This window comes from Pongo pygmaeus, chromosome 19 (assembly GCF_028885625.2).
Source record: "Pongo pygmaeus isolate AG05252 chromosome 19, NHGRI_mPonPyg2-v2.0_pri, whole genome shotgun sequence".
Taxonomy (NCBI): Eukaryota; Metazoa; Chordata; class Mammalia; order Primates; family Hominidae; genus Pongo; species Pongo pygmaeus.
This window is the reverse complement of record NC_072392.2, coordinates 54,271,717-54,294,494: the sequence shown is the minus strand read 5'-3', so window position 1 is coordinate 54,294,494 and position 22,778 is coordinate 54,271,717. Positions and strand designations below refer to the sequence as shown.

The window sequence follows — 22,778 nt, the reverse complement described above, 5'->3', positions numbered from 1 at the left end:
TCACAAACATGCCTCAAGCATTCGTTAGCCTACTGGTTTACCCCTCAACATACACCTGATCTAGTTCTACAGTAATTTCTCTATAACTTGTAAAAGGCCTTACGAGGCACTATTTGACATAAACATTGGATAATACAAATTCCATGTTTTCCAAGAATGTAATCATTGTTGGAAGCCATATTGAGTTGCTGGTATCCACTGTTACTTATTTCAGGGTAGAAGAACCTTCAGATTGGTGATAGGTAGAAGGGGGTTCATTTTGCTATTGTCTACTTTTGTGGATGTTTGAAAATTTCTGTAATAAAAAGTTAAAGAGGAAAAAAGTATTTCTTTTTTCCTTCCATTCATTTAACAAATATTTGAGTATCCACTGTGTATTTATTGAGTAACTACTGTCCTAGGCTGTGCTGTCTAATATAGTAACCACATGTGGCTGTTTAGATTTAAATTTTGATTAATTTAAATAGAATAAAATAAATGGTTCAGCTCCTCAGTCACACTAGTTATATTTCAAGTGCTAAGTAAGCACATGTGCTAGTTGCTGTTGTATTGGATAGTGCAAATGTAGAACATTTCCATTACCACAGAAAGTTCTCTTGGAGCTCTGTTAGAGGCTGGAAGAAAACAAGTTCCTGCCCTCATGAGCATTCATTCTAGCTTAGAGGTAGGATGAAACAGGGAACTACATTGTGACAAATGCAGTAGAGAATGATGAAACTGGTTACAGTGAAAGCGAGCCCTAGGATAGGGAAGTGATGGTTACTGTTTTAATTTAGGATGTTTAGGAGATAAAGATATTTGAGAAGAGACCTGAGGAAATGACAAACAGAGCCATGCAGTTGTCTGGGGGAAGAGCATTAGGGACAAAGGGGATGGCAAGTGCACAGACTCTGAGGCGAAAGAGAGGCTAGCGTGTTCCAGGAAAAGCAGGGAGGCCACAGTCATGGGGGTCGGTGGGGGAGTAGGCAAGAAAGAGGATGGTAGGAGTGGAAGTCAGAGGTAATGGGAGGCCAGGTCCTGTGGGACCTTGTAGGCCACTGTAGCACTTTGATGTGGCTGAGATGGGAAACTACCAGAGGATTTTGAATATAGAGGAGTAATATGATTGGACTCATATTTTAAAAGGATCACTAATGGCTGTATTAAGAGTAGACACGAGAGAATAGGGGGCAAGGTGGCAGACAGGGGACCAGTTAAAAGACTCTAGTGATAATCCTGGCAAGCGATGGCAGTGGCTTAAACTAGGGTGGTTTTGGAAGAGAGAACTGGTTGGATTCTGGATTTATGTTGAAGGTTGAGCTGACACAGGATTTGCTGATGGGTTGTATATGGTATATCAAAAGAGAGTAGTCAAGAATGACCATTAAGGTTTTGGCCTGAGCAGTTGGAGGGATTAAGTTGCTATTTACGGAGTTGGGAAAAAACAGTGAGAGAAGCTAGTTTGGAAGATAAGTCAGGAGCTCGGTTTTGGTTATATTGCCCCCTCCTCCCAACCCCTGTGGACCTATGTTGGCTTTATTTTGGTTACTAGGACCTATGTTGGCTTTATTTTGGTTATAGATTAGTTATATTTTTTATGATACTTCTGCCACATTCATGTGGAGTTGTTGAAGAGTTATATATATATTTTTGGAGTTCATGGGAAGGTCCAGGCTGAAGGTATAAATTTGCGAGCCATCAGCATATAGGTTGTATTTAATACCATGAGACTGAATGAGATTACCTAGAAAATGAAGGCAGAGAGAAAAAGAGATTCGAAGCCCACGTTCTGGAACATTCAAACATTTATAGATTGGGGAGATGGGAAGGAGCAACAAAAGTGATGAAGAGGGAGCAACCAGTGATGTAAGAGAGAATAAAGGAAGAGTGATTTTCCAGGTTGCATGTAAAGAAAGTGTTTCAAGAAGGAGGAGATCGCTTGAGCCCAGGAGTTTGAAGCTGCAGTGAACTATGATCATACCACTGCACTCCACCCTGGCTAACAGGAGGAAACTCTGTCTCTTACCCACCTCCCACAAAAAAAAAGTGAATTCAGTGTTATCCTGATACCCAAACCAGACTAAAACATCACAAGGAAGAAATTACAGGCTGGGCACAGTGGCTTAGGCCTGTTATCCCAATACTTTGGGAGGCCAAGGTGGGAGGATTGCTTGAGCCCAGGAGTTTGAGACCAGTCTAGGCAACATAGGGAGACCCCATCTCTATAAAAAGCAAAAAAACTATCCAGACATGGTAGTCCATGCCTGTAGTCCCAGCTATTCAGGAGACTGAGGTGGGAGGATCTGCTTGAGGTTGGGAGGTTGAGGCTGCAGTGAACTGTGATTGTGGCACTGTACTCCAGCCTGGGCAACAGAGCAATACCAAGAAAAGAGAGAGAGAGAGAGAAAGGAGAGAGAGGGAGGAAGGAGAAAGAGAGAGAGAGAGAGAGAGGGGAGAGAGAGAAAAAGGGAAGGGAGGAGGGAGGAAGGAAGGAAAAAAAAAAGGAACATAAAAAGGATTACACACCATGACCAAGAAGGATTTAGCCCAGGAATGCAAGGTTAGTTTAACATCAAGAATCAATTAATGTACTATAACATATCAATAGAAGATGGAAAGAAACCACATGATCATCTCAATAGAGACAGCAAAAGCCTTTAACATCTTCTCATGAGAAAAACATTTTTAAAACAACTAGGGATAGGAGGAAACTTCCTCACCTGATAAAGAGCATCTGTGAAAACCACAAATAACATTGTACTCAGTGACCAGAGACTGAATGTTTTCTCCTGAGATTAGAAGCAAGACAAGAATGTCTGCTCTTGCCACTTATTCAGCATTATACTATCTAGCCAGGGCAGTTAGGCAAGAAAAAGAAAAGACATCCAAATTGGAAAGGATGAAGTAAAACTATCTTTTATTTGCAGATGATATGATCCTATATATAGAAAGTATCGGCTAGGCACGGTGGCTCACGTCTGTAATCCCAGCACGTTGGGAGGCCAAGTGGGTTGGATCAACTTGAGGCCAGGAGTCAAGACCAGCCTGGCCAACATGGTGAAACCCCGCCTCTACTAAAAATACAAAAATTAGCCAGGCATGGTGGTGTACGCCTGGCTGTAATCCCAGCCACTGGTGTAATCCCAGCCACTCATGAGGCTGAGGCAGGAGAATCACTTGAACCTGGGAGGTGGAGGTTGCAGTGAGCCATGATAGCACCACTGCACTCCAGTCTGGGCAACAGAGGGAGACTCCGTCTCAAAAAAAAAAAAAATACTAAAGAAGCCACCAAAAAACTACTAGAGCTAATTAATAAATGAATTCAGCAAAGTTGTAGGATACAAAATGAATGCACAAAAATCAGTTGTGTTTCTGTATACCAGCAATGAATGACCTAAAAAGGAAATTAGAAAAATAATTCCATTTAAAATAGCATCTGGCCAGGCGTGGTGCCTCACGCCTGTAATCCCAGCACTTTGGGAGGCCAAGGCGGGCAGATCACAAGGTCAGGAGATTGAGACCATCCTGGCTAACACGGTGAAACCTCGTCTCTACTAAAAATACAAAAAAAAAAAAAATTAGCCAGGCGTGGTGGTGGGCGCCTGTAGTCCCAGCTACTTGGGAGGCTGAGGCAGGAAAATGGCGTGAACCCGGGAGGCGGAGCTTGCAGTGAGCCAAGATAACACCACTGCAGTCCGGCCTGGGTGAAAGAGCAAGACTCCAACTAAAAAAAAAAAAGCATCTAAAATAATAAAATACTTAGGAATAAACTTAACCGAGAAGATGAAATATTTAAGACACTGAACATTATAAATATTGCTGGAAGAAATTAAAGACCTAAATAAATGGAAAGCTGTCCCATGTCCATGGATTAGAAGACTTAACATTGTTAAGATGACAGTACTCCCCAAATTGATCTAAGGCTTCAAAACAATCCCTATCAAAATTCCTGTTGCCTTTTTTTTTTTTGCAGAAATTAACAAGCTGATTCTAAAATTCATATGGAAATGTAAGGACCCAAAATAGCCAAAATTATCTTGGAAACAGAACAAAACAAAGTTGGAGCATTCACACTTTCCAGTTTCAAAACTTACCACAAAGCTCCAATAATCAAGACATTGTGGTGCTGGCATAAGGCTAGGCATATAGATCAATGGAATATAATTGAGAGTCCAGAAGTTAACCTTTACATTTGTAGTTAATTGATTTTCAACAGGAGTACCAAGACGATTCAGTGGGCAGAAGAACAGTTTTTTGTTTTGTTTTTTAACAAATGATGTTGGAGAAACTGGATATCCACATGCAAAAGAATGAAGATGGAGTCTTCCCTCACACCTACACAAAAGTTAACTATAGTGAATCATAGACCCAAACATAAGAGCTAAAACTATTAAACTTTTAGGAAAAAAACAGGAGTAAATCTTCATGCTGCAGGTAGATCAAGTGAGACAAGGGCTGAGAGAGAATTGATCTTGGTTTAGCAACGTGGAAGCCGTTGGTGACCTTGACAAGAACTTTTTTTTTTGAGACGGGGTCTTATGTCACCAGGGCTGGAGTGCAGTGGGGCTCACTGAAACTCTGCCTCCCAGGCTCAAGTGATCCTCCCACCTCAGCCTCCCAAGTAGCTGGAACTAAAGGCATGCGCCACCATACCCAGCTGATTTTTGTATTTTTAGTAGAGATGGGGTTTTGCCGTGTTGCCCAGGCTGGTCTCACACTCCTGATCTCAAGTGATCTGACTGCCTCAGCCTCCCAAAGTGCTGGGATTACAGGTGGGAGCCACCACGTCTGACCAACAAGAACTCTTTCAGTAGAGTGGTGGAGGGGTTCAAGAGAGAATGGGAGGAGGCCTGGCTCACACCTGTAATCCCAGCGCTCTGGGAGGCCAAGGTGGGCAGACCACTGGAGATCAGGAGCTTGAGAACAGCCTTGGGCAACATAGCAAAACCCCATCTCTACTAAAAATACAAAAAATTAGCAGGGCATGGTGGCATGCGCCTGTACTCCCAGCTGCTCAGGAGGCCAAGGCAGGAGAATCGCTTGAACCCAGGAGGTAGAGGTTGCAGACTTTTTTTTGGTGGCTCCCGCCTGTAATCCTAGCACTTTGGGAGGCCGAGGCAGGTGGATCACTTGAGGTCAGCAGTTCAAGACCAGCCTGGCCAACATGGTGAAACCCCATCTCTACTAAAAATACAAAAAATTAGCCAGGCGTGGTGGCGGACGCCTGTAATCCCAGCTACTTGGGAGGCTGAGGCAGGAGAATTGCTTGAACCCAGGAGGTGGAGGTTGCAGTGAGCTAAGATCGCACCATTGCACTCCAGCCTAGGCAACAAGAGCTAAACTCCGTCTGAAAAAAAAGAGAGAGAGTGAGAGGAAATAAATTGGAGACAGTGAATATAGACAGCTTTGAGGAGGTTTGTTGTAATGGGAATAGAGAAATGGGACAGCTGCTGGAAGGTTTGAGAGAGAGTTTTAAGATAGGAGATGTATTTTGTATGTTGATGGAAATGATCCTGTAGAGAGGTAAAAATGGATGTTGCAGGAAAGAGGTAGGAATTGCTGGTCAGTACACAAGTAGGGAGGGGTTGGTGTGATGAATAGAGGGAAGGCAGGACTTATGAGTACAGTTGCAGGGAGGTAAGGGGTGAGAGCATGTGCAGAGTCCTCATGTGAGTGATTCTGTGTTATTTTATGATATTTCTTATGAATGAAGGAGCCGAGAGTGATAAGATGTAGGAGGAGATGGAGGTTTGAGAAAAGAGAGGGTAGGAAAAAGTTACCTCAGAGAGTGAATGGACTAGGAAAGCGTAGTTGCACTGTCAGGTAGCCTAAAAGACCCCCACAGGTTACTGGTAATATGAAAGTGAGGCCAGTTTGCAAGATCTGGTCTTTCTCTCACCACATTCATCCATGTGGATGCAGGTACTGAGATTTAACATGGCTTGGGGTTTTGCCACGGAAGTACAGGTAAATAATCCCTTGCCAACAATTCCGAGATTAAAAATCTGAAAACTCGTAGTTTTTGTTTGTTTTGGTAAGTTTGGCAAACTACTGTGGTGGCAGCACCTGATCTGAATGAGCATGAAGCTATTTATAGGCTTTATTTATCACATATATGTGGGAATATATATTTTGCTACAGAAATTTTGTGTTTGACTTTGGGGTGCTGCCCCAGACTCTGCTGACACATTTATGACATATGCAGTGTATTACCTTTCTAAAATATGAAACATTCTGAATTCCAAGATACATCTATCCCTAAGGGACTGTGGGTCTGTACGACAAAAGGACAGCTTGCAGGGGGGTTCAGGGTGTATATCAGGGGTGATTATCCTGATGGATTCTGGAATCTCATTCACCTGGGTAAGGAGGGAAGTAAGCACAGGAGGAGAGGAAGAGGGATGCTGAAAAGGTGGCAGGATTGATGGTTTATTGATTCTGGTGGGGCTGAAGAATTATTGGCATCTGAAGGCTAGAGGAAGAATGCTGGAAATATAGGGAGAGATTTATTTCAGCTGGGCTTTTGGTTCTTAAGGGACATAATCACAGAATACAAGTTAGTACTACCCTTTCAGTTTCCTACTTGTGAATCCTTCTCTAGTTCAGAATGACTTCCTTTTTATTCTTTAAACACAAATGACATATAGTAAAAGAAACCTTGCTAAATAAAGAATGCTAAAAAATAGTAACTGAGCTGGTATCCGAGAGGATCTAAAACCCTTCTTCCTGCCTTTATTATAAATGGAGGGGGAGGTACACACCAAGACATCCATCTAGTGACCAATGGGCAGAATTTTTGAAGTGGGAACTCTTGGAAAATCTAAACAACACCACCTTCCGTACATTGTTACTTTTAGTATGGATTAGAAAGCATGGCTTGCTGGGTACAGTGGCTCACTCCTGCAATCCCAACACTTTGGGAGGTCAAGGTGGGAAGATTGCTTGAACCCAGGAGCTTGAGACTAACCTGGGCAACATAGTGAGACCCCATCTCTATAAAAAAAAAAACAGTAAAAAAAGTAACCAGGCATGGTGGCTTGCGCCTGTGGTCCCAGGTACTCAGGAGGCTGAGGTAGGAAGATCACTTGAGTGCAGGACCTCAGGGCTGTACAGTGAAGTATGATTGTGCCGCTATACTCCAGCCTGAGTGACAGAGCAAGACCCTGTCTCTAAAAAAAAAAAAAAAAAAAAAAAAGAGGTTTCCTTAAATTTAAAAAAGAAAAAAAGAGGGCCAGGTGCGGTGGCTCTTCCCTGTTATCCCAGCACAGGGGAGGCCAAAGCGGGTGGATCAGCTGAGGTCAGGCCAAAGCCTTTGGGAGGCCAAAGCGGGTGGATCAGCTGAGGTCAGGAGTTCGAGACCAGCCTGACCGACATAGTGAAACCTCATCTCTACTAAAAACACAAAATTAACTGGGCTTAGTGGTGCATGCCTGTAATCCCAGCTACTAGGGAGACTGAGGCAGGAGAATCGCTTGAACCCAGGAGGCTGAGATTTCAGTGAGCTGAGATCACACCATTGCACTCCAGCCTGGGCAACAAGAGCAAAACTCCGTCTCAAAAAAAAAGAATTGCATCAGTCAGTCACTTAGTCCTTGTAAAATTCCTTTTATTTGTTGGAAACAGAAAAGCAAATTGGCAAGTTTTTTAGCATTTGAATTGCTTTAATTCTTACTCTGTCTTCACTCATCAGGGCCTAATACTGATAGTGATTTACTTACACTTCTAGTTAATAATTAGACATTGGGAGACACGATATATCATGCCTAATGGAAATATATGGGGTCTGATGAGAAAGTTTTCTGTGTTGACTAATAAATTTTAACCCAAATGGCCAAGCTTAGTGAAATATTATGGCCTTTGAAGTATTTTAGGGCTTGTGCTGAGAAAATAGTACTGCTTTATTCAATGAATGAATTTATCGTTTCTTCCAAATCATAGGCCTTAGCGCTAGCTCCGGAGTGGAGGCATGCTGCAACGCAGAATCAAAAAGTGGAAAAACTAATCAAATCCTTAAAGACCAAGGGCAGTGAGGCAGAATTAGGCTGACTTTTTCAGTGGTAGCCTCTAGCTATACATTCTTTTATTTGAGTAACCAAAGGTGGACTATTTGTAACTTTAGTATTAAGATGCTTCTTAGACCTTATTCGCATAACCTGATTTCCTTTCATTCTTCCCTGTATTATTCTGTAAATATTGCACTTCCCCTTGCAAAAGGTGGCTGCTTTTCATGCTTGTTGACAAAATCTAGAAGACTGCTTGCTACTTGACTCTTTGATTTTAGGAATATTATTTTGAGATAGGGTCTCACTGTGTCACCCAGGCTGGACCGTAGTGGTGCAGTCGTAGCGCACTGCAACCTCACACTCCTGTGTTCAAGCTATCTTTCCACCTCAGCCTCCTAAGTAGCTAGCACTATGGGTGTATGCCACCACACCTGGCTAATTTAAATTTTTTTCTTTTTTTTTTTTTTTAGCAACAGGTTCTCACTGCATTGCCTAGGCTGGTCTCAAACTACTGGCCTCAGGTGATCCCCCTGCCTCAGCCTTCCAAAGTGTTGGGATTACAGGCATCAGCCACTGTGCCCAGCCCTTAGAAATATTATTGAATAATCACTGTATGCAAAGGCAGTGGTGGAGTTCCAGGTATTAGGGGTGAGAGTTTCAGTCAGATGTATCCCCTGCCTGCAAGAAGCTTATAGTCAAGCAAGCAAGATGACATAAGCATAAATAACCAGAACGCTTGGTGAGTGTGTATCGAAGAATTCAGAAGAGGGAGAAAAATAATAGTTTCAGGGAATTATAGAAGGCTCCAGGGAAGAGGACATGGCATTTGATCTGGGCTTTCAAAGAAGGCTAGCCAGGATTTTAGATACTCTGAGGTTGGGAGGAGGCCTTCTACATAAATGAGTTGTGTAATCAGGGGATTGTGGGGGAGCTGAAGGTCAGGGAAAGAGAATCGCAGATAGTTCAAACAGAATAAATGATAAAGGAGAGGATGACTTTTGCTCCAGTTTCTCATGGTCTAGTTTGGAAAAGTCCTATAACCCATAGCATACTTTTTAAATGTATGACTTACCATTTTTGTGGATTTTCTATACTTGTTACATTTTTATCCTTTCACTCTTATTTGTTACACATCTTATTTGTTACCTACGTTTGAAAATCAGTAGAAAGGAAAATTGAATTACTGTACTTGTTGATTGTTAGCAGCTGTGGCGATTTAGCTGTGGAAGATGATCTATTTTATCCTAAATGGGGTTTAGGGATTATCTATGAGCATGATCTGATATTCCACAGTATTTCTGTTTATTGAATACTTATGTTTTGCTGAGTGCTTTACTTTTATCTTTTTAAGTCCCGAAACAACTTTGTGAGGTATAATTACCACTTTATAAGATGAGGAAACTGAATCTCAGGGAGCTCAAGGAACTTGTCTTAAACTACACAGGTAGTAAAGGGCAGAGCTGGAATTCAAGACCGGTAAGTCAGACTCTTTGGTAGATAGTTACACTTAGATTGGACTGTGCAGTACACACTTCACATAAGTGAAAATTCGTACCTAGAAGCATTAGCTCTTAGAGAGTGGGAGATGGAAACCTGTAACAGGTATTTGACAAGCCTATTTCATAGATAAAAGATACTTAAATAGAAAATCCTGTAACTAGGCTGGGCATGGTGGCTTATCCCTGTAATCCCAGCAGTGTGGGAGGCTAACGCAGGAAGATCACTTGAGGCCAAGAGTTCAAGACCAGCCACGGCAACATAGACAGACCCCATCTCTACAAGAAGTAGAAAAAATTAGCTGGGCATGCATGCCTGTAGTCCCAGCTACTCAGAAGGCTAAGGTGGGAGCTTTGGAGGTCAAGGGCACAGTGAGCTATGATCATGCCACTGTACTCCAGTGTGAGCGACAAAGCAAGGGCCTGTCTCTAAAACCACACACACTGTAACTGAAATTAATTCAGACCTTTATTACAAAGATGTCAAGACATCTGTCTTGCAGTAAAAGGACCAACTTAAAGAGACTACAGGAAAGGTTAAGGGTTGTGGGGCGTATAGAGGAAGCACCAAAGATGTGCTTGCTGTCATTTCCTGAGAAGAACCAACTTTTTCCTTTAGGAAATGAGACACAAGAGGGAGTGTAGATCTGTATCATTTTAATAGTCAAAGAATGAGTTTAAATAGTTAAATGGCTTTTTTGTTTTGGTTTAGTTTTTGGGTTTTGGTTTTTGAGATGGAGTTTCACTCTTGTTGCCCAGGCTGGAGTGCAGTGGTGCGATCTCGGCTCACTGCAACCTCCACCTCCTGGGTTCAAGTGATTCTTCTGCCTCAGGCTCCCGACTAGCTGGGATTACAGGCATCTGCCACCACGCCTGGCTGATTTTTTTTTTTTTTTTTTTTTTTTTTTTTAGTAGAGATGGGGTTTCACCATGTTGGCCAGGCTGGTCTCGAACTCCTGACCTCAGGTTATCCACCCACCTCGGCCTTCCAAAGTGCTAGGATTACAGGTGTGAACCACCGTGCCTGGCCCCAGTTAAATGGTTTTTTTTTATTTTAAATTCAAGTACTCTTGGAATGCGGGGTGGGGGAAGGATAGTTCTCATCCACTTAAAACCGTCCAGGTTTGTTGAATAGACCAGTCTATGTGTTTGTTGTGTAGGTCATCTGGCCTATGTAAGACATGTGAGAAGGAGAATATTGTGTGGGGAAGTCATATCATTGAAAATGGTAATGACAAAGATATGTTCAAAAATAACTGACAAAAAACAGGTAGGTTTCTCTATTCCTAGGTCGATAATGGTGCCCTGGATTAGAGCCAGGTTATTGTATATTGACTCCTTTTGTGTAAAAACACTGAAATGGTGTGTGGGTGGGGGGAAATGATAAAGCAAACACAGATTTGATATTTTCTCTCAGAAATAATTGTTTTCTGGCTGGGCGCGGTGGCTCACGCCTATAATCCCAGCACTTTGGGAGGCTGAGGCAGGCAGATCACGAGGTCAGGAGCTCGAGACCATCCTGGCTAACATGGTGAAACCCTGTCCCTACTAAAAATACAAAAACAAAATTAGCCGGGCGTGGTGGCAGGCACCTGTAGTCCCAGCTACTTGGGAGGCTGAGGCAGGAGAATGGCGTGAACCCAGGAGGCGGAGCTTGCAGTGAGCCAAGATCGCGCCACTGCACTCCAGCCTGGGCGACAGAACGAGACTCCATCTCAAAAAAAAAAATAATTATTATTATTTTCCCCTCTGTGTATATATGGAGCTCCTTCAAGGGGCCCCTGAAGGGGATGGAGTGGTGATTGTGTTCAGATGGAGTCTCTGCTCTCACACAGTGTACAGTCAGCAAGGGGAGGAGGTAGACGTTATCAAGGAGTCCATGAGTACAGTGTACAGTAAGAACAGCAAAGGTATGGTGCATGTGTGTGAGTGCAGCTGTGGTTAAGAAAGGTTTCCCTCAGGAAGAGATGATGAAGCGGAGATTTAACAAATGAGTAGAGGAGGAGGCGTGGGAGGTCAGTGGCTAGGGAAGCCTGTTCCCGCAGTGCATATGCAGAAACAGCCTCTGGTGTGAGGGCCCACGGAGCATTTCACGTACAGAATGAAGCCTGGTGGGCCTGCAGCACAGAGGCGGAAGGTGGGTTAGATTGGAGAGGTAGACAAGGGCCCTAGTGGTACCCTGTTAAATGTCCTGACACATTTGCTTTTTGAAAATACTACTCTTGAGTACAATGAGGAGACAAAAATGAAGGGACAAGAGTAAATGAGAGGAAATCATTACACTGCCTCAGGCAAGACCATGTCTGTTTTATTCTTGTTTCTCCAGTGTACTCAAAAAATATGTATGAGGGCCGAGTGTTGTGGCTTACGCCTGTAATCCCAGCACTTCAGGAGGCCAAGACGAGTGGATTACCTGAGTTCAGGAGTTCGAGACCAGCCTGGCCAACATGGAAAAACCCCGTCTCTACTAAAAATTTATACAAAAATTAGCCCGGCGTGGTGGTGCACGCCTGTAATCCCAGCTACTCGGGAGGCTGAGGCAGGAGAATTGCTTGAAACCGGGAGGTGGAGGTTGCAGTGAGCAGAGATAGCACCACGGCACTCCAGCCTGGGCGACAGAGCGAGACTCTGCCTCAAAAAAAAAAAAAAAAACGTATGGGGTGAACGAAGATGATAGTAGCCTGTACTGGGTGGAGGCAGCAGAGATGGAGAAAAATGGACAAATTCGTGAATATAAGACTTGAGATAGTTGAGATATTGGGTGTAAGGGAAGAGGAATTTCCAGGGGTAACTCTTAGGTCATTGAAGCCTTGAGAACAGAAGGAAGTTCTTGGGGGAAACCCTGTGGGGTGAGAAGAAAATAAAGATTGGAACTGAGTCGTGAGGAGTGGCAGTATTTAATGGCTGGCTAGAGGGGCTGGCTGAATGTGGAGTAAAGACAGAGAGATGCCTCACTGATACCGAGAAAAGAGTTTCAGTGAGGTGAGAACATCCAGTGTCAGTTGCTGCTTGAAGAAGTCTAATAGGACGAGTAGTGCCAGATGCCCATTAGACATGGAGATCCTGAGACCTTAGCACAGGTGGTTTGAATAGAATAATGGAAGCAGAAATATTAGGTGGTGGAGTTGTTGATTCGGGAGTGAATGGGCAATGTGGAGTGGGAACATATAGTTGGGTAGTAGGTCATTTTGTGCCAATCTTTTACTATAGGCATGTATAGTAATTCCTTCCCAACTATTTGAAATTATAGTATATGTAATTTATTTTTTGTATGCCTCAAATATGGTATATAAAAATTGCAAGAGACTTCTTTTGGGGATAATTTTTTTTTTTTAAGTTGAAGTCTCACTCTGTTGCTCAGGCTGGAGTGCAATGGCGCAATCTTGGCTCACTGCAACTTCCATCTCCTGGGTTCAAGCGATTTCTCCTGCCTCAGCCACCCTAGTAGCTGGGATTACAGGCATGAGCCACCATGCCCAGTTAATTTTTTTGTATTTTTACTAGAGACGGGGTTCACCATCTTGGCCAGGCTGGTCTCAAAATTCTGGCCTCAAGTGATCCGCCTGCCTTGGCCTCCCAGAGTGCTAGGATTATAGGCGTGAGCCACCACGCCCGGCCCTTTTGGGGATAATTTGAAAGACTAGGGAGCTGAGAACCAAAAAAGGAGGTAAGGCAGGAGGTAGAGCAAGAATAGATACATTTTCACTAAGAAGTCTTGTGGGAGAGAGAGGGAATTCACAGGAAGAGTAAACCCAATCCTTTGAGTCTGCTTTTGTATCTCCCAGTGAGGAAGTTTGAGGAACCCTGACTCAGCTAGGCCAAGTAAGTTTGATAGAGGGTTGCCCCAAGCTTTTTCCATCTCAAGCATCTGTGGCTATGAACTGTGGAAGCCTAAAAAGTAGGAATCAATAACTCTGGGTCACAAATTCAGAAAGCCAAGGAATATGTGGTCATAAAGCCAAAATGCTTTTAAAGTTACTTGGTTTTTCAACAAGGGTGCCAAGACAGCTCAGTGGGGTAAGTAGTCTTTTCAACAAATGGTATAATTGGATATCCACATGTAAAAGAATGAAGTTGGACCCCTACCTTACACTATATATAAAAATTAACTCAAAATGGATCATAGACCTAAATATAAGAGCTACACTATTAATTATAAACCTTTTAGAAGAAAACATAGGAGTAGAGCTTCATGACCTTGGGTTAGGCAATGGTTTCTTCGATACAAATCAAAAACACAAATGACAAAAGAAAAAATTGGACTGTATCAAAATTAAAAACTTTTCTGCTTCAAATGACACTATCAAGAAAGCGAAAAGACATTACAGAAGGAAAATGAATAAGGGACTGGTATCCAGAATATATAAAGAACTCTTACAGCTCAATAACAAAAAGACAAATAGCCTCATTTTAAAATGGGCAAAGGGTCTGAATAGACATTTCTCCAGTGAAGATATACAAATGGCCGGTAAGCACAGGAAGATGCTCTGCATCATTAGCCATTAGGGAAATGCAAATCAAAGCTGCAATGAGAATGTATCTTACCTGCTAGGATGGCTGTCAGTCAGTGTTTACGTTATTATTACTAAGTAAATGTTGTTCTCAAGTGTCTTAGTCTGTTCTGCATTGCTATGAAGGAATACCTGAGAATGGGTAATTTTTGAGGAAAAAAGGTTTCTTTGGTTCACTCTTCTGCTGGGAAGATTGGGCTTCTAGTGGAAGCCTCAGGCTGCTTCTGTTCATGAAGGAAGGCGGAGGGGAGCTGGCATGTGCAGAGATCACATGGCAAGAGAGGAGGCTAGAGGACTGAGGCATGCCAGGCTCTTTTCAACAGCCAGCTCCCAGGCTCTAATAGAGCAGGAACTCACTCCCCACAACCAAGGGAGGACTTCCATCTATGCATGAGGGATCTACCTCCATGGCCCAGACACTTTCCATTAGGCCCCTCCAACATTGAGAGCAAATTTCGGAATGAGGTTTGGAGGGGACAAACATCCCAACTATAGGAACAAGCGCTATATTATGATTACATTTTTCTTACAAATTTGTTTTTTCCTAGAGCTAATAATGCCTGTTTTTAAAAGATTTGCTTAGTTTTCTGTGTAACTATTGCTGTTTTTCCCTATATACTCCACATGCCTTGAATATATAAAATAACCTATCCTTTAGCACCTCCCTTCTACTTTTCCCCCTTGGAAACCTCATCCTAGAGCTCTCTGGACTCTTCTGGCGTGGCTGCACACCAGGCCTGCTGGCTGTATTCCTGGGACTTGCCTTTGCTTGTTCCCTAAGTTAGACCTCTGTTTTCTAATATCTTATGTCTTGATTTTTGTATACTCATTTACTGAAGTACATCTTCCTGTGAAAGAGTACACAGAAAGTAAATTGTTGAGTCCTTACGTGTATGAAAAATGCATTTATGTAACTCTCATTATACTTGGTTAATAATTTGGCTGAGGAGGCAGAGGCTGCAATGCGCTGAGATTGTACCACTGCACTCCAGCCTGGGTGACAGAGCAAGACTGTCTTAATAATAATAATAATAATAATAATAATAATAATAGTAATAATAATAATAATGCTGTATATGGAATTTGAGTCTGGAAGTTATTTTCTATAGAATTTTGAAGGTACCTTGCTGTCCTCTGCTATCTGCTCTTGCTATTGAGATGTCTTTTCCCATTCAGATTTCCATTCTTTAATATGTAGGGTGACTGTATAATTTATTATCAAAACTGGTACTTGTAAGGTGCTAGCCTGACAGAATATTAGGACAACAGGTGTAAACCAGGACTTTCTTGGTAAACTGGGACATATCACCTCTTTATATGTAACCTGTTTTTTCTTTAACTGCTTAGGATCTTCTCTTTACCTCTGGTGTTCTACATTTCATGATGATGTGTCTTGACAAAGGCCCTTTTTTATTCATTGCACTAGGTCTTTGCAGTTGTATTCCTGTTCTTTCTTTGATTTGGGAAAATTTTCAGTATTCCTTCAAACATTTTCTCTCAGCCTTTGTTAGTTAGATGTTTGACTTTCTGGATTATCCTCTAAATTTTTGTCTGTCTTGCAAATAAGCAAGGGGATATTATCTTTTTGCCTTTTGGCTTTCTTTTTGTTTTGTATCAGAGATTTTCATTCATTTAAGTTCTTCTGTTGGATTTTTAAAAATTTTCTGTTTAGTGTTTAATTTCTCATTTTAGTCTTTTTCACAGCATCCTGCTCTTATCAAAATATACCCTCTCTCACTCCTGGAATATTCATTGTAAGTTTTGGGGTTTTTTTTCTCCTTTTTAAGCATTTATTTTGTTCTCTGCATTGCTTCCTTGAGTCTCTTTTCTATTTGTTTGGTTTCTGCATGAGGAGTCCCTCAGATGCAGGCGATCCTTAACTGTCTGTTCATATTTAAGAGTAAAGCATTAAAGTTTATTATTCGGAATCTCTGAAACCTGGGAAGAGCTTTTTGGCTTCTTTAAATATAATTATGCTGTGAACTGACCTCTTTGTTAGAGTAGCCTTGGATGTCAGAATTTGTATTTGTTTGCTTTGTTTTCTATATATCTATTTGTTTGTGCTGCTATAGTAAAATACCACAGACTGGGTAATTTTAAAAGAACAGAAATTTATTTCTCACAGTTCTGGAGGTTGTAAAGTCCAAGAACAAGAAGCTGGCAGTTTCTGTTGTCTGGAGAGGGCTGTTCTCTGCTTCCAAGATGGTGCCTTGATGCTGAATTCTTCTGAGGGAATTCACATGGCAGAAGGTGGAAGGCAAAAGGGACAGACTCCCTCCATCATGCCCTTTTAGAGGGACGCCTAATCCCATCCACGAGGGCAGAGCCTGCGTGACTCAGTCACCTCCCAAAGGCCATTCCTTCCAATATTGTTGCATTGGGGATTAAGTGTTCAACATATGGATTTTGGGAGACACATGCAGAAGACCATAGCAACTTTGATATCTAATTTTGGGGGTGGGAGGGCAGACACCATTCAGTTTCTTCCAGAAAAGGCTCCTCTGCTTTCCTGCCTAGGAAATTATAGAATGGGCTGTTAGCTTTCTACAAATAAGGTGGCAGAAAGGGAGAGGTTTCAGAGATTAACATAGAACTTTTCCCTTGTACCTCATTCCAGCCTTCTTTGCCTGGTATCCTCTATTCTGGAGCTTCTGTGGTTCAATTTTTCCAAAGAATAAATTTCTTTTCTCTCACGAGAGGGGGTGAGTGGTAGAAGTGGTTAGTCACTTGGCTGTGTGGGATAATGGAGAAGGCCCAAGTGGTTCTGCTCCTTCTCTTTTTCCCACCTTGCGGGGTAACTGCCAGAGAGCTGATCCTCACAGGAATTCTGCAGCCTAATACAATTAGCTTCATCTTCACCTTTATTCACTCTGGGCGTTTGGGTGATAACTTCTCCATCTCCTTACTGTCTTGGAAAAATTTATGAAAATACGCACGCATTAGTGGTCCCTTTCTCTTTTTTCTTATAAGTTAATATTTTATTCTTCAGCTGTCTCTTAGAGGGGTTGAGAAGAGATAAACTAATGTGTTCAATCAGCCATTTTTAACTGTTTCTAGCATGCATTTTTTCTAATGAAAGTATTATAAATGTTGATTTAGATGCTTAATAGTACTATTAGTCCTGTTCCTCATGTATATTGGTATGGGTTAAATAGGTTTCTGTGGCCGACCTGAAAATCTAACTGTATCTATGATTTTCCCCTAGAACTAGAGGTATAATCAAGCCTTTCTGAATTGATTATCTGGAGGAATTTTAACAGACTAGAGCAAAAACATTTTATCTCTCTCTCTCTCCATTTTCCAAATCACATAGAAAATTACTACAAATACTATATCATCATTGTTGAAATAAAAAGCTCTAATAATTGTAACAGAAACTTGAATTTTAGTAGAAACGTTTATTTGTAAAGTTAAAGCTATACAAATTAAAATTAGAAGTAAAATTGAATTCTTCAGCCAATATCCTCAAATCTCTTTTTTTTTTTTTTAGCGACTGTTTTGAAAGCAATTTTCTAATTAAATTTAAACCCAGTGATAGTGGTAGCTTTGGGAAAATAGTAATAACCACGGGAATCATTTGTTTAACTGTATTTTTTGTTGTTGTTGCTTTCTTTTTCTTACCGTGAACACAACAGAATCTTCTGAAATATTGGACTGAATAAACTAGACCTAGCTAGATAGACCAATAAAACAATCTTCCAAGTCATGAATGAGTAAAGATAGTCATGCAAAGCGCTTGTGTGCGAAAATGCAGCTCAGAATATGTATAGTACACAAAGTGCTTGAAAGTAAATGCTGCACCAACTTGATGTGGGAATTGCAGAGACCACTGCAGTGGGGAGCTCCAATTTCCAGCCTTTGGCAAGGGCATATTCTTCCCAAGGATCGCCCTGTTGTGCTGGGGCAGCCTTCCATGAGCACTTGCTCCCCGGTGACCCTGACTGCCCAGTCTCAAGGGATCTGAGAAAATTAGGAAAACCAGGAATGGTTGTTGTAATCTTTTGTATGGCTGGAACGAGGTAAGGGCAATGAAATGCAGTTATTCCATTATTTTCCTTCCTTTTTATTTTTCTTTCTCTTTTATTTCTTCTTCTTTATTATTATTAACCACTCCCCCTCACTCCCCCTACTCCTTGCTTTTGGCAGAATATTGACTAGGAACCAGAAGCCCATTTCTGCTTAGCCTTAAGGGCAGCTGTTTACACAGCAGCAGTGTTACATAGGTTTACTGTGTCGTATGTCTGTGTAACACCGGATTTGGATCTTGTATTTAGCTGCCAGAAGTGACTGTGATGAAGTAGGAGAGATAAACTGATAGATTGGCTGCCAGAAAGATGTTGGGAATCAATCAGATACACAGGGTAGAGAAATAGCTTGCTGTTTTCTAGTGATAATAAAACCAGCGGCTTCTGGTCCCTGCATTCTTAAACATAATTGCTGTAGTAATAATGTCCAAAATAAGCAAATGAAAAAACATCATGGGAGGTTTTCTAATTGCAATTGAGATATCCTTTTCCCTTTTGCAATAAAGATTCATCTTTTGGAAGTGAATATTTTTTATAAATTTGTTTTACTTCTTCCAGTGCCTACTTACATAAACATATGAAATTAGAAAGAGATCTGCTTTCAGAGGAATTTATTTCTCTTTCTTCATTTGAACCACTGAAGCCCACAGGCTTCAGCTATTTGATTTGATGAAATATCTCTATTGCCACCGTGCCTCACCTACAAAATCATTGCTAATTTTTATGAAGAAACAAGTTTTAAGGCCAAACCTGGATTATTGACAGATGATTAGCAGAACTAGTTTTTCTTAGCGTCTTCTCTTAAATTTCTCTCAGAAGATTTTTGGAATTTTAATCTCTGTTTCTCTTTCTCTGCATATAGCACTTGTAGTTCTATTATCGTAATTTAGGGTTTTTCTCCCTTAGTGTTTAACTTTTAAAACCATTGCTTCTCTTCGCCCAGGACTTTAAGATTCAGTGCAGATTCTTAAGTCTGTACGAAAGGTACAGATGTAGATTTCAACTGGGTGCACAGGAGTCAGGCTTAAAATGACAGTAAGAGAGTCATTTAGAATAACTCCCATGGAGTTAATTGTATGGGATGAGAGACTAATCCCCTGTGGTATATTTGCAGTATACAAATGACTTTCTTTAGGTTCCCTCTTAAAATTTGTGTGGCTATGAATGTGTTGGTATCATGTGTGGCTAAATCACTTAATAGCAAGCATGGTAGAGTAGCAGCTATGGAAAACAAGAGGATGATGCCCACACTTTTAATTACATACAGTAAAGGCTTTTTGCCTGAGGAAGACCTTCCTGACTGTTGGAGGTTATAGTTCAGAAGTTAACCTTGCACCATTATCCTGTTGGTGAGAAGCTGATGCATTTCCCTTTTTGCCACACAGCCCTTCCCACCTGACCTTTTAAAGATTCTCCATTGATATCAATGGAGTGGACAAAAGTAATCATAGAAATAATGAAGGGAATGTTGCACACTCATTGATCTGTTTGAAATGAACTGTAGTACAATAAGTCTTCCAAATGGACTTCTGTTCTCAGCTACTGCTATAGCCACCTTTTTAAAGATATATAACTATGAAAGGGTTAATGGGAATTCAGTAATGCTCTTGCCACTGGGTTGTCCCTTATTGATTGTAGTTTTAGAGCTGTCACTATGCCATTCAGAATTCCTTCTCTGCCCTTTTAAAGTCAGTTGTACTGGAAGATGATAAATAAATTCGTTGCTTTCCTTTTTCCCCTAGCTCCTTCGAGAACTCATAGAACGGAAGACCAGCTCCTTGGATCCCAACGATCAGGTGGCCATGGGAAGGTAATCTAGATACAGCTTTCTGTTCATGCAAGCAGCCTATGTAATAGTTTCTCCCCTTGAGTCCCTTTAATTCTACCTGCAAAGCAATGATTGGTCCTATAATTATTGAAGTTAAGCAAGATAAGAGCTAGAAAGAAAATGTGACTAGTTGTTTATCCTACATTGCCTAAAGTGCAATTTGTAAGGAAATTATAAAATACCTGTGTGTTTGTTTTTAGAGTTTGTTTTCCAAAGTCTTTCTTATGCTCTTTGCTCCCTGGTTTGCATTGTGATTGTATCCATATCAATCTGTTGACCAGTGGATAGAAAGCAGCCACCCAAATGTGAGCTCTCAGCTGTCAGAACATGGCACTGCGCACAACAGGTTCCTTGCTCTCAGTCGAATCTGCTTTGTTAGAGTCTGCCCTAATTTAGACCTCCACCCCTTCAGTAAAAGCTTCAGCACAATTAGAAGTGGAACGTGGCAGCATTACCCAGATGTCAGGGCAGAATGTAAAGTAGTGAAGGAAGGCCCTTGTGTGTATGCTTCATCCTGTGGTTGGAAAATAAAAAGGGCATTTAGAGTGCTACCTAATGAATAGTGTACATTTAAATAGCCATGAGCCATAATTTGCAAAAGCATGAAAGGAAACAAAAGCCGCAAGTGCCAGAATAGGATTCTAGGCAGAGCAGCCATTCGAGAAAGCAGTGAAAAATTTGTATTGATGAAATAATTTTATTTGAGTAAAATATTATTTGAATTTTAGGGTGGGATGTTGATATTTCGTTTATCTCTGGAATGTTATAGAGAGCTGTTGGCTATAAATTTAATGTGATAGAGCAAATTGCATTTAAGTGGTGATTATATTGTACATTTATCTGACTTTACAATAAAATAGATTATGGTAATTAAGATTATATTAAGATTACAGTAATTGGATTTCCCTAGATTTTTTTTTCTGGTGTTGAATTTTCGTTGTATAAATCAGGTAGGATGACTAGCTGCTGCTGCTGTTTCTCCTTCTTTTTCTTTTTTTCACTTTAGTTCATATGAGCAATTTATGAAGATTTTCTTAGCCTAGTATCCCTTATTGAAAAATTAATTCCTTCTTATTTAAAACGACTGCAGAATATGTGAATCTTGTTTGGATTCTGATCCAAACAAGCCAACTGTAAAATTGAGACATTCCAGGAAATGTGAAGACTGACTGAATATTTGATAATAAAGAATTATTGTTGACTTTTTTTTTTAGATGTAGTAATGGTATTGAGATTATATTGAGGGGAGAAGAGTCCTTATCTCTTCTCTTGTATAGCAACACATACTGAAATATTTATAGATGAAATGAAAATTAACAATTTAAAACAATTAAACAATTTAAACAATTTAAAACAATGAAAAACTAGTATCAGTAGTGGATAATTATTTAAAAATTAGCAAAAATTGGAAAGCACAAGAAAAAGCACTGGAGGATTACCAAAGGGAAAGTTAGATTTTAAAAATTCATGCATTCAAACCCACCAGCAGTTGCAACCTTAGTAACAGAACATGCTGCATAGCTAAAACATTAAAAGAAAACCCAAGCAGCTCTACTAAATGTGATGGGTTTGCCTGCAGACTGGTAGATTTCGTGTTTGTCACAGCAACTCCAAATACTAAGGAGCATTGTGAACCAAATTTGCTGTAGAATTTCCCAGCTGCCGTTTGTTTTTTACCATTGCACAAATCCTGTTCAAGTGATTAGTCAGTTTGGCCCCAAACTAGCTTGAGGAATTTGATGTAGGTTGATGATTTCTTTCTGCAGGGTTGTTAGAATAATTCCAATTTGTCAATATGTATAACTATTTCTGTTAGTGATGATGCATAACATTGCTTGTGAATTTTCCAGGCAGTGGCTTGCAATCCAGAAGTTACGAAGCAAAATCCACAAAAAAGTAGATAGGAAAGCCAGCAAAGGCAGGAAACTTCGGTGAGTTACTTTTCGGGAAAAATGTCAACATATATTGTATATGTATCTCTTCTCTTGCATTCTGGCTGTTATGTCATTTTTCTTTTTCTTCTGATAATTCTGTTTTTAAGGATCAGAAAAATAAACAATAGTTGAAGGTTTATTGCAACTCAGTTTTTCTTATTCTAAAATGGAAATACAGTTTCATTGACTTTTGTGCTACTGTTTGTTGTGAATAGATGGGTGAAATAATATATGCATTCCCTTGAAAGAGGAAAAATAAGAAAACAAAAGTAAGATAGTTGAAATTATATTAACTTTAACAATTAATTTCTATAGAATAATATAAAAATGTTATGGCCAGGCATGGTGGCTCACGCCTGTAATCCCAGCACTTTGGGAGGCCGAGGTGGGCAGATCACTTGAGGTCAGGAGATCAAGACCATCCTGGCCAACATGGTGAAACCCCATCTCTACTAAAAATACAAAAATTAGCCAGGTGTGGTGGTGGGTGCCTATAGTCCCAGCTACTCAAGAGGCTGAGGCAGTAGAATCACTTGAACCTGGGAGGCAGAGCCAAGATCATGCTACTGCACTCCAGCCTGGGTGACAGAGCGAGACTCCATCTAAAAAAATAACAATAATAATAATAAATATAAAAATGTTATTGTCTTATTGGTCCATTTTTATGATGCCATATGTGCACACAGTATGCTGAAAAGATATAAGTGAAGGACTACAGGAAATGTTAACGAAGTTATTAAATGAGAAGAGAAATAAAATGTTTATGAGAAAATAGAGCAATTTCTGACTTTAGGAAAACCCTCCCCTGTGAGCTCTTTAAGGAGTTTTATAAGGGTACAGATAAAAGAAACTGACCTCGCTATACTTTTAGACTTGGTAACTGTCGTGTGTGTGTGTGTGTGTGTGTGTGAGAGAGAGAGAGAGAGAGAGAAACACAGTGTCATCACACAAAGTCTCAGTGTCAAACTACCTGTAATTCAGGTGCACACTGAGAGAAAATCT

General features: G+C 40.8%; 1 protein-coding gene across 1 annotated transcript in view; it reads left to right on the top strand.

The window, feature by feature from the left end:
* Nucleotides 1-22,778, top strand: part of AATF (apoptosis antagonizing transcription factor) — a 116,112-nt gene that overhangs the window by 52,653 nt on the left and 40,681 nt on the right. Inside the window, exons 9-10 of the mRNA XM_054456910.2 lie at nt 19,757-19,824; nt 21,693-21,773. Coding sequence (XP_054312885.2) covers nt 19,757-19,824; nt 21,693-21,773 — 149 coding nt within the window. The remainder of the gene's footprint in view (nt 1-19,756; nt 19,825-21,692; nt 21,774-22,778) is intronic.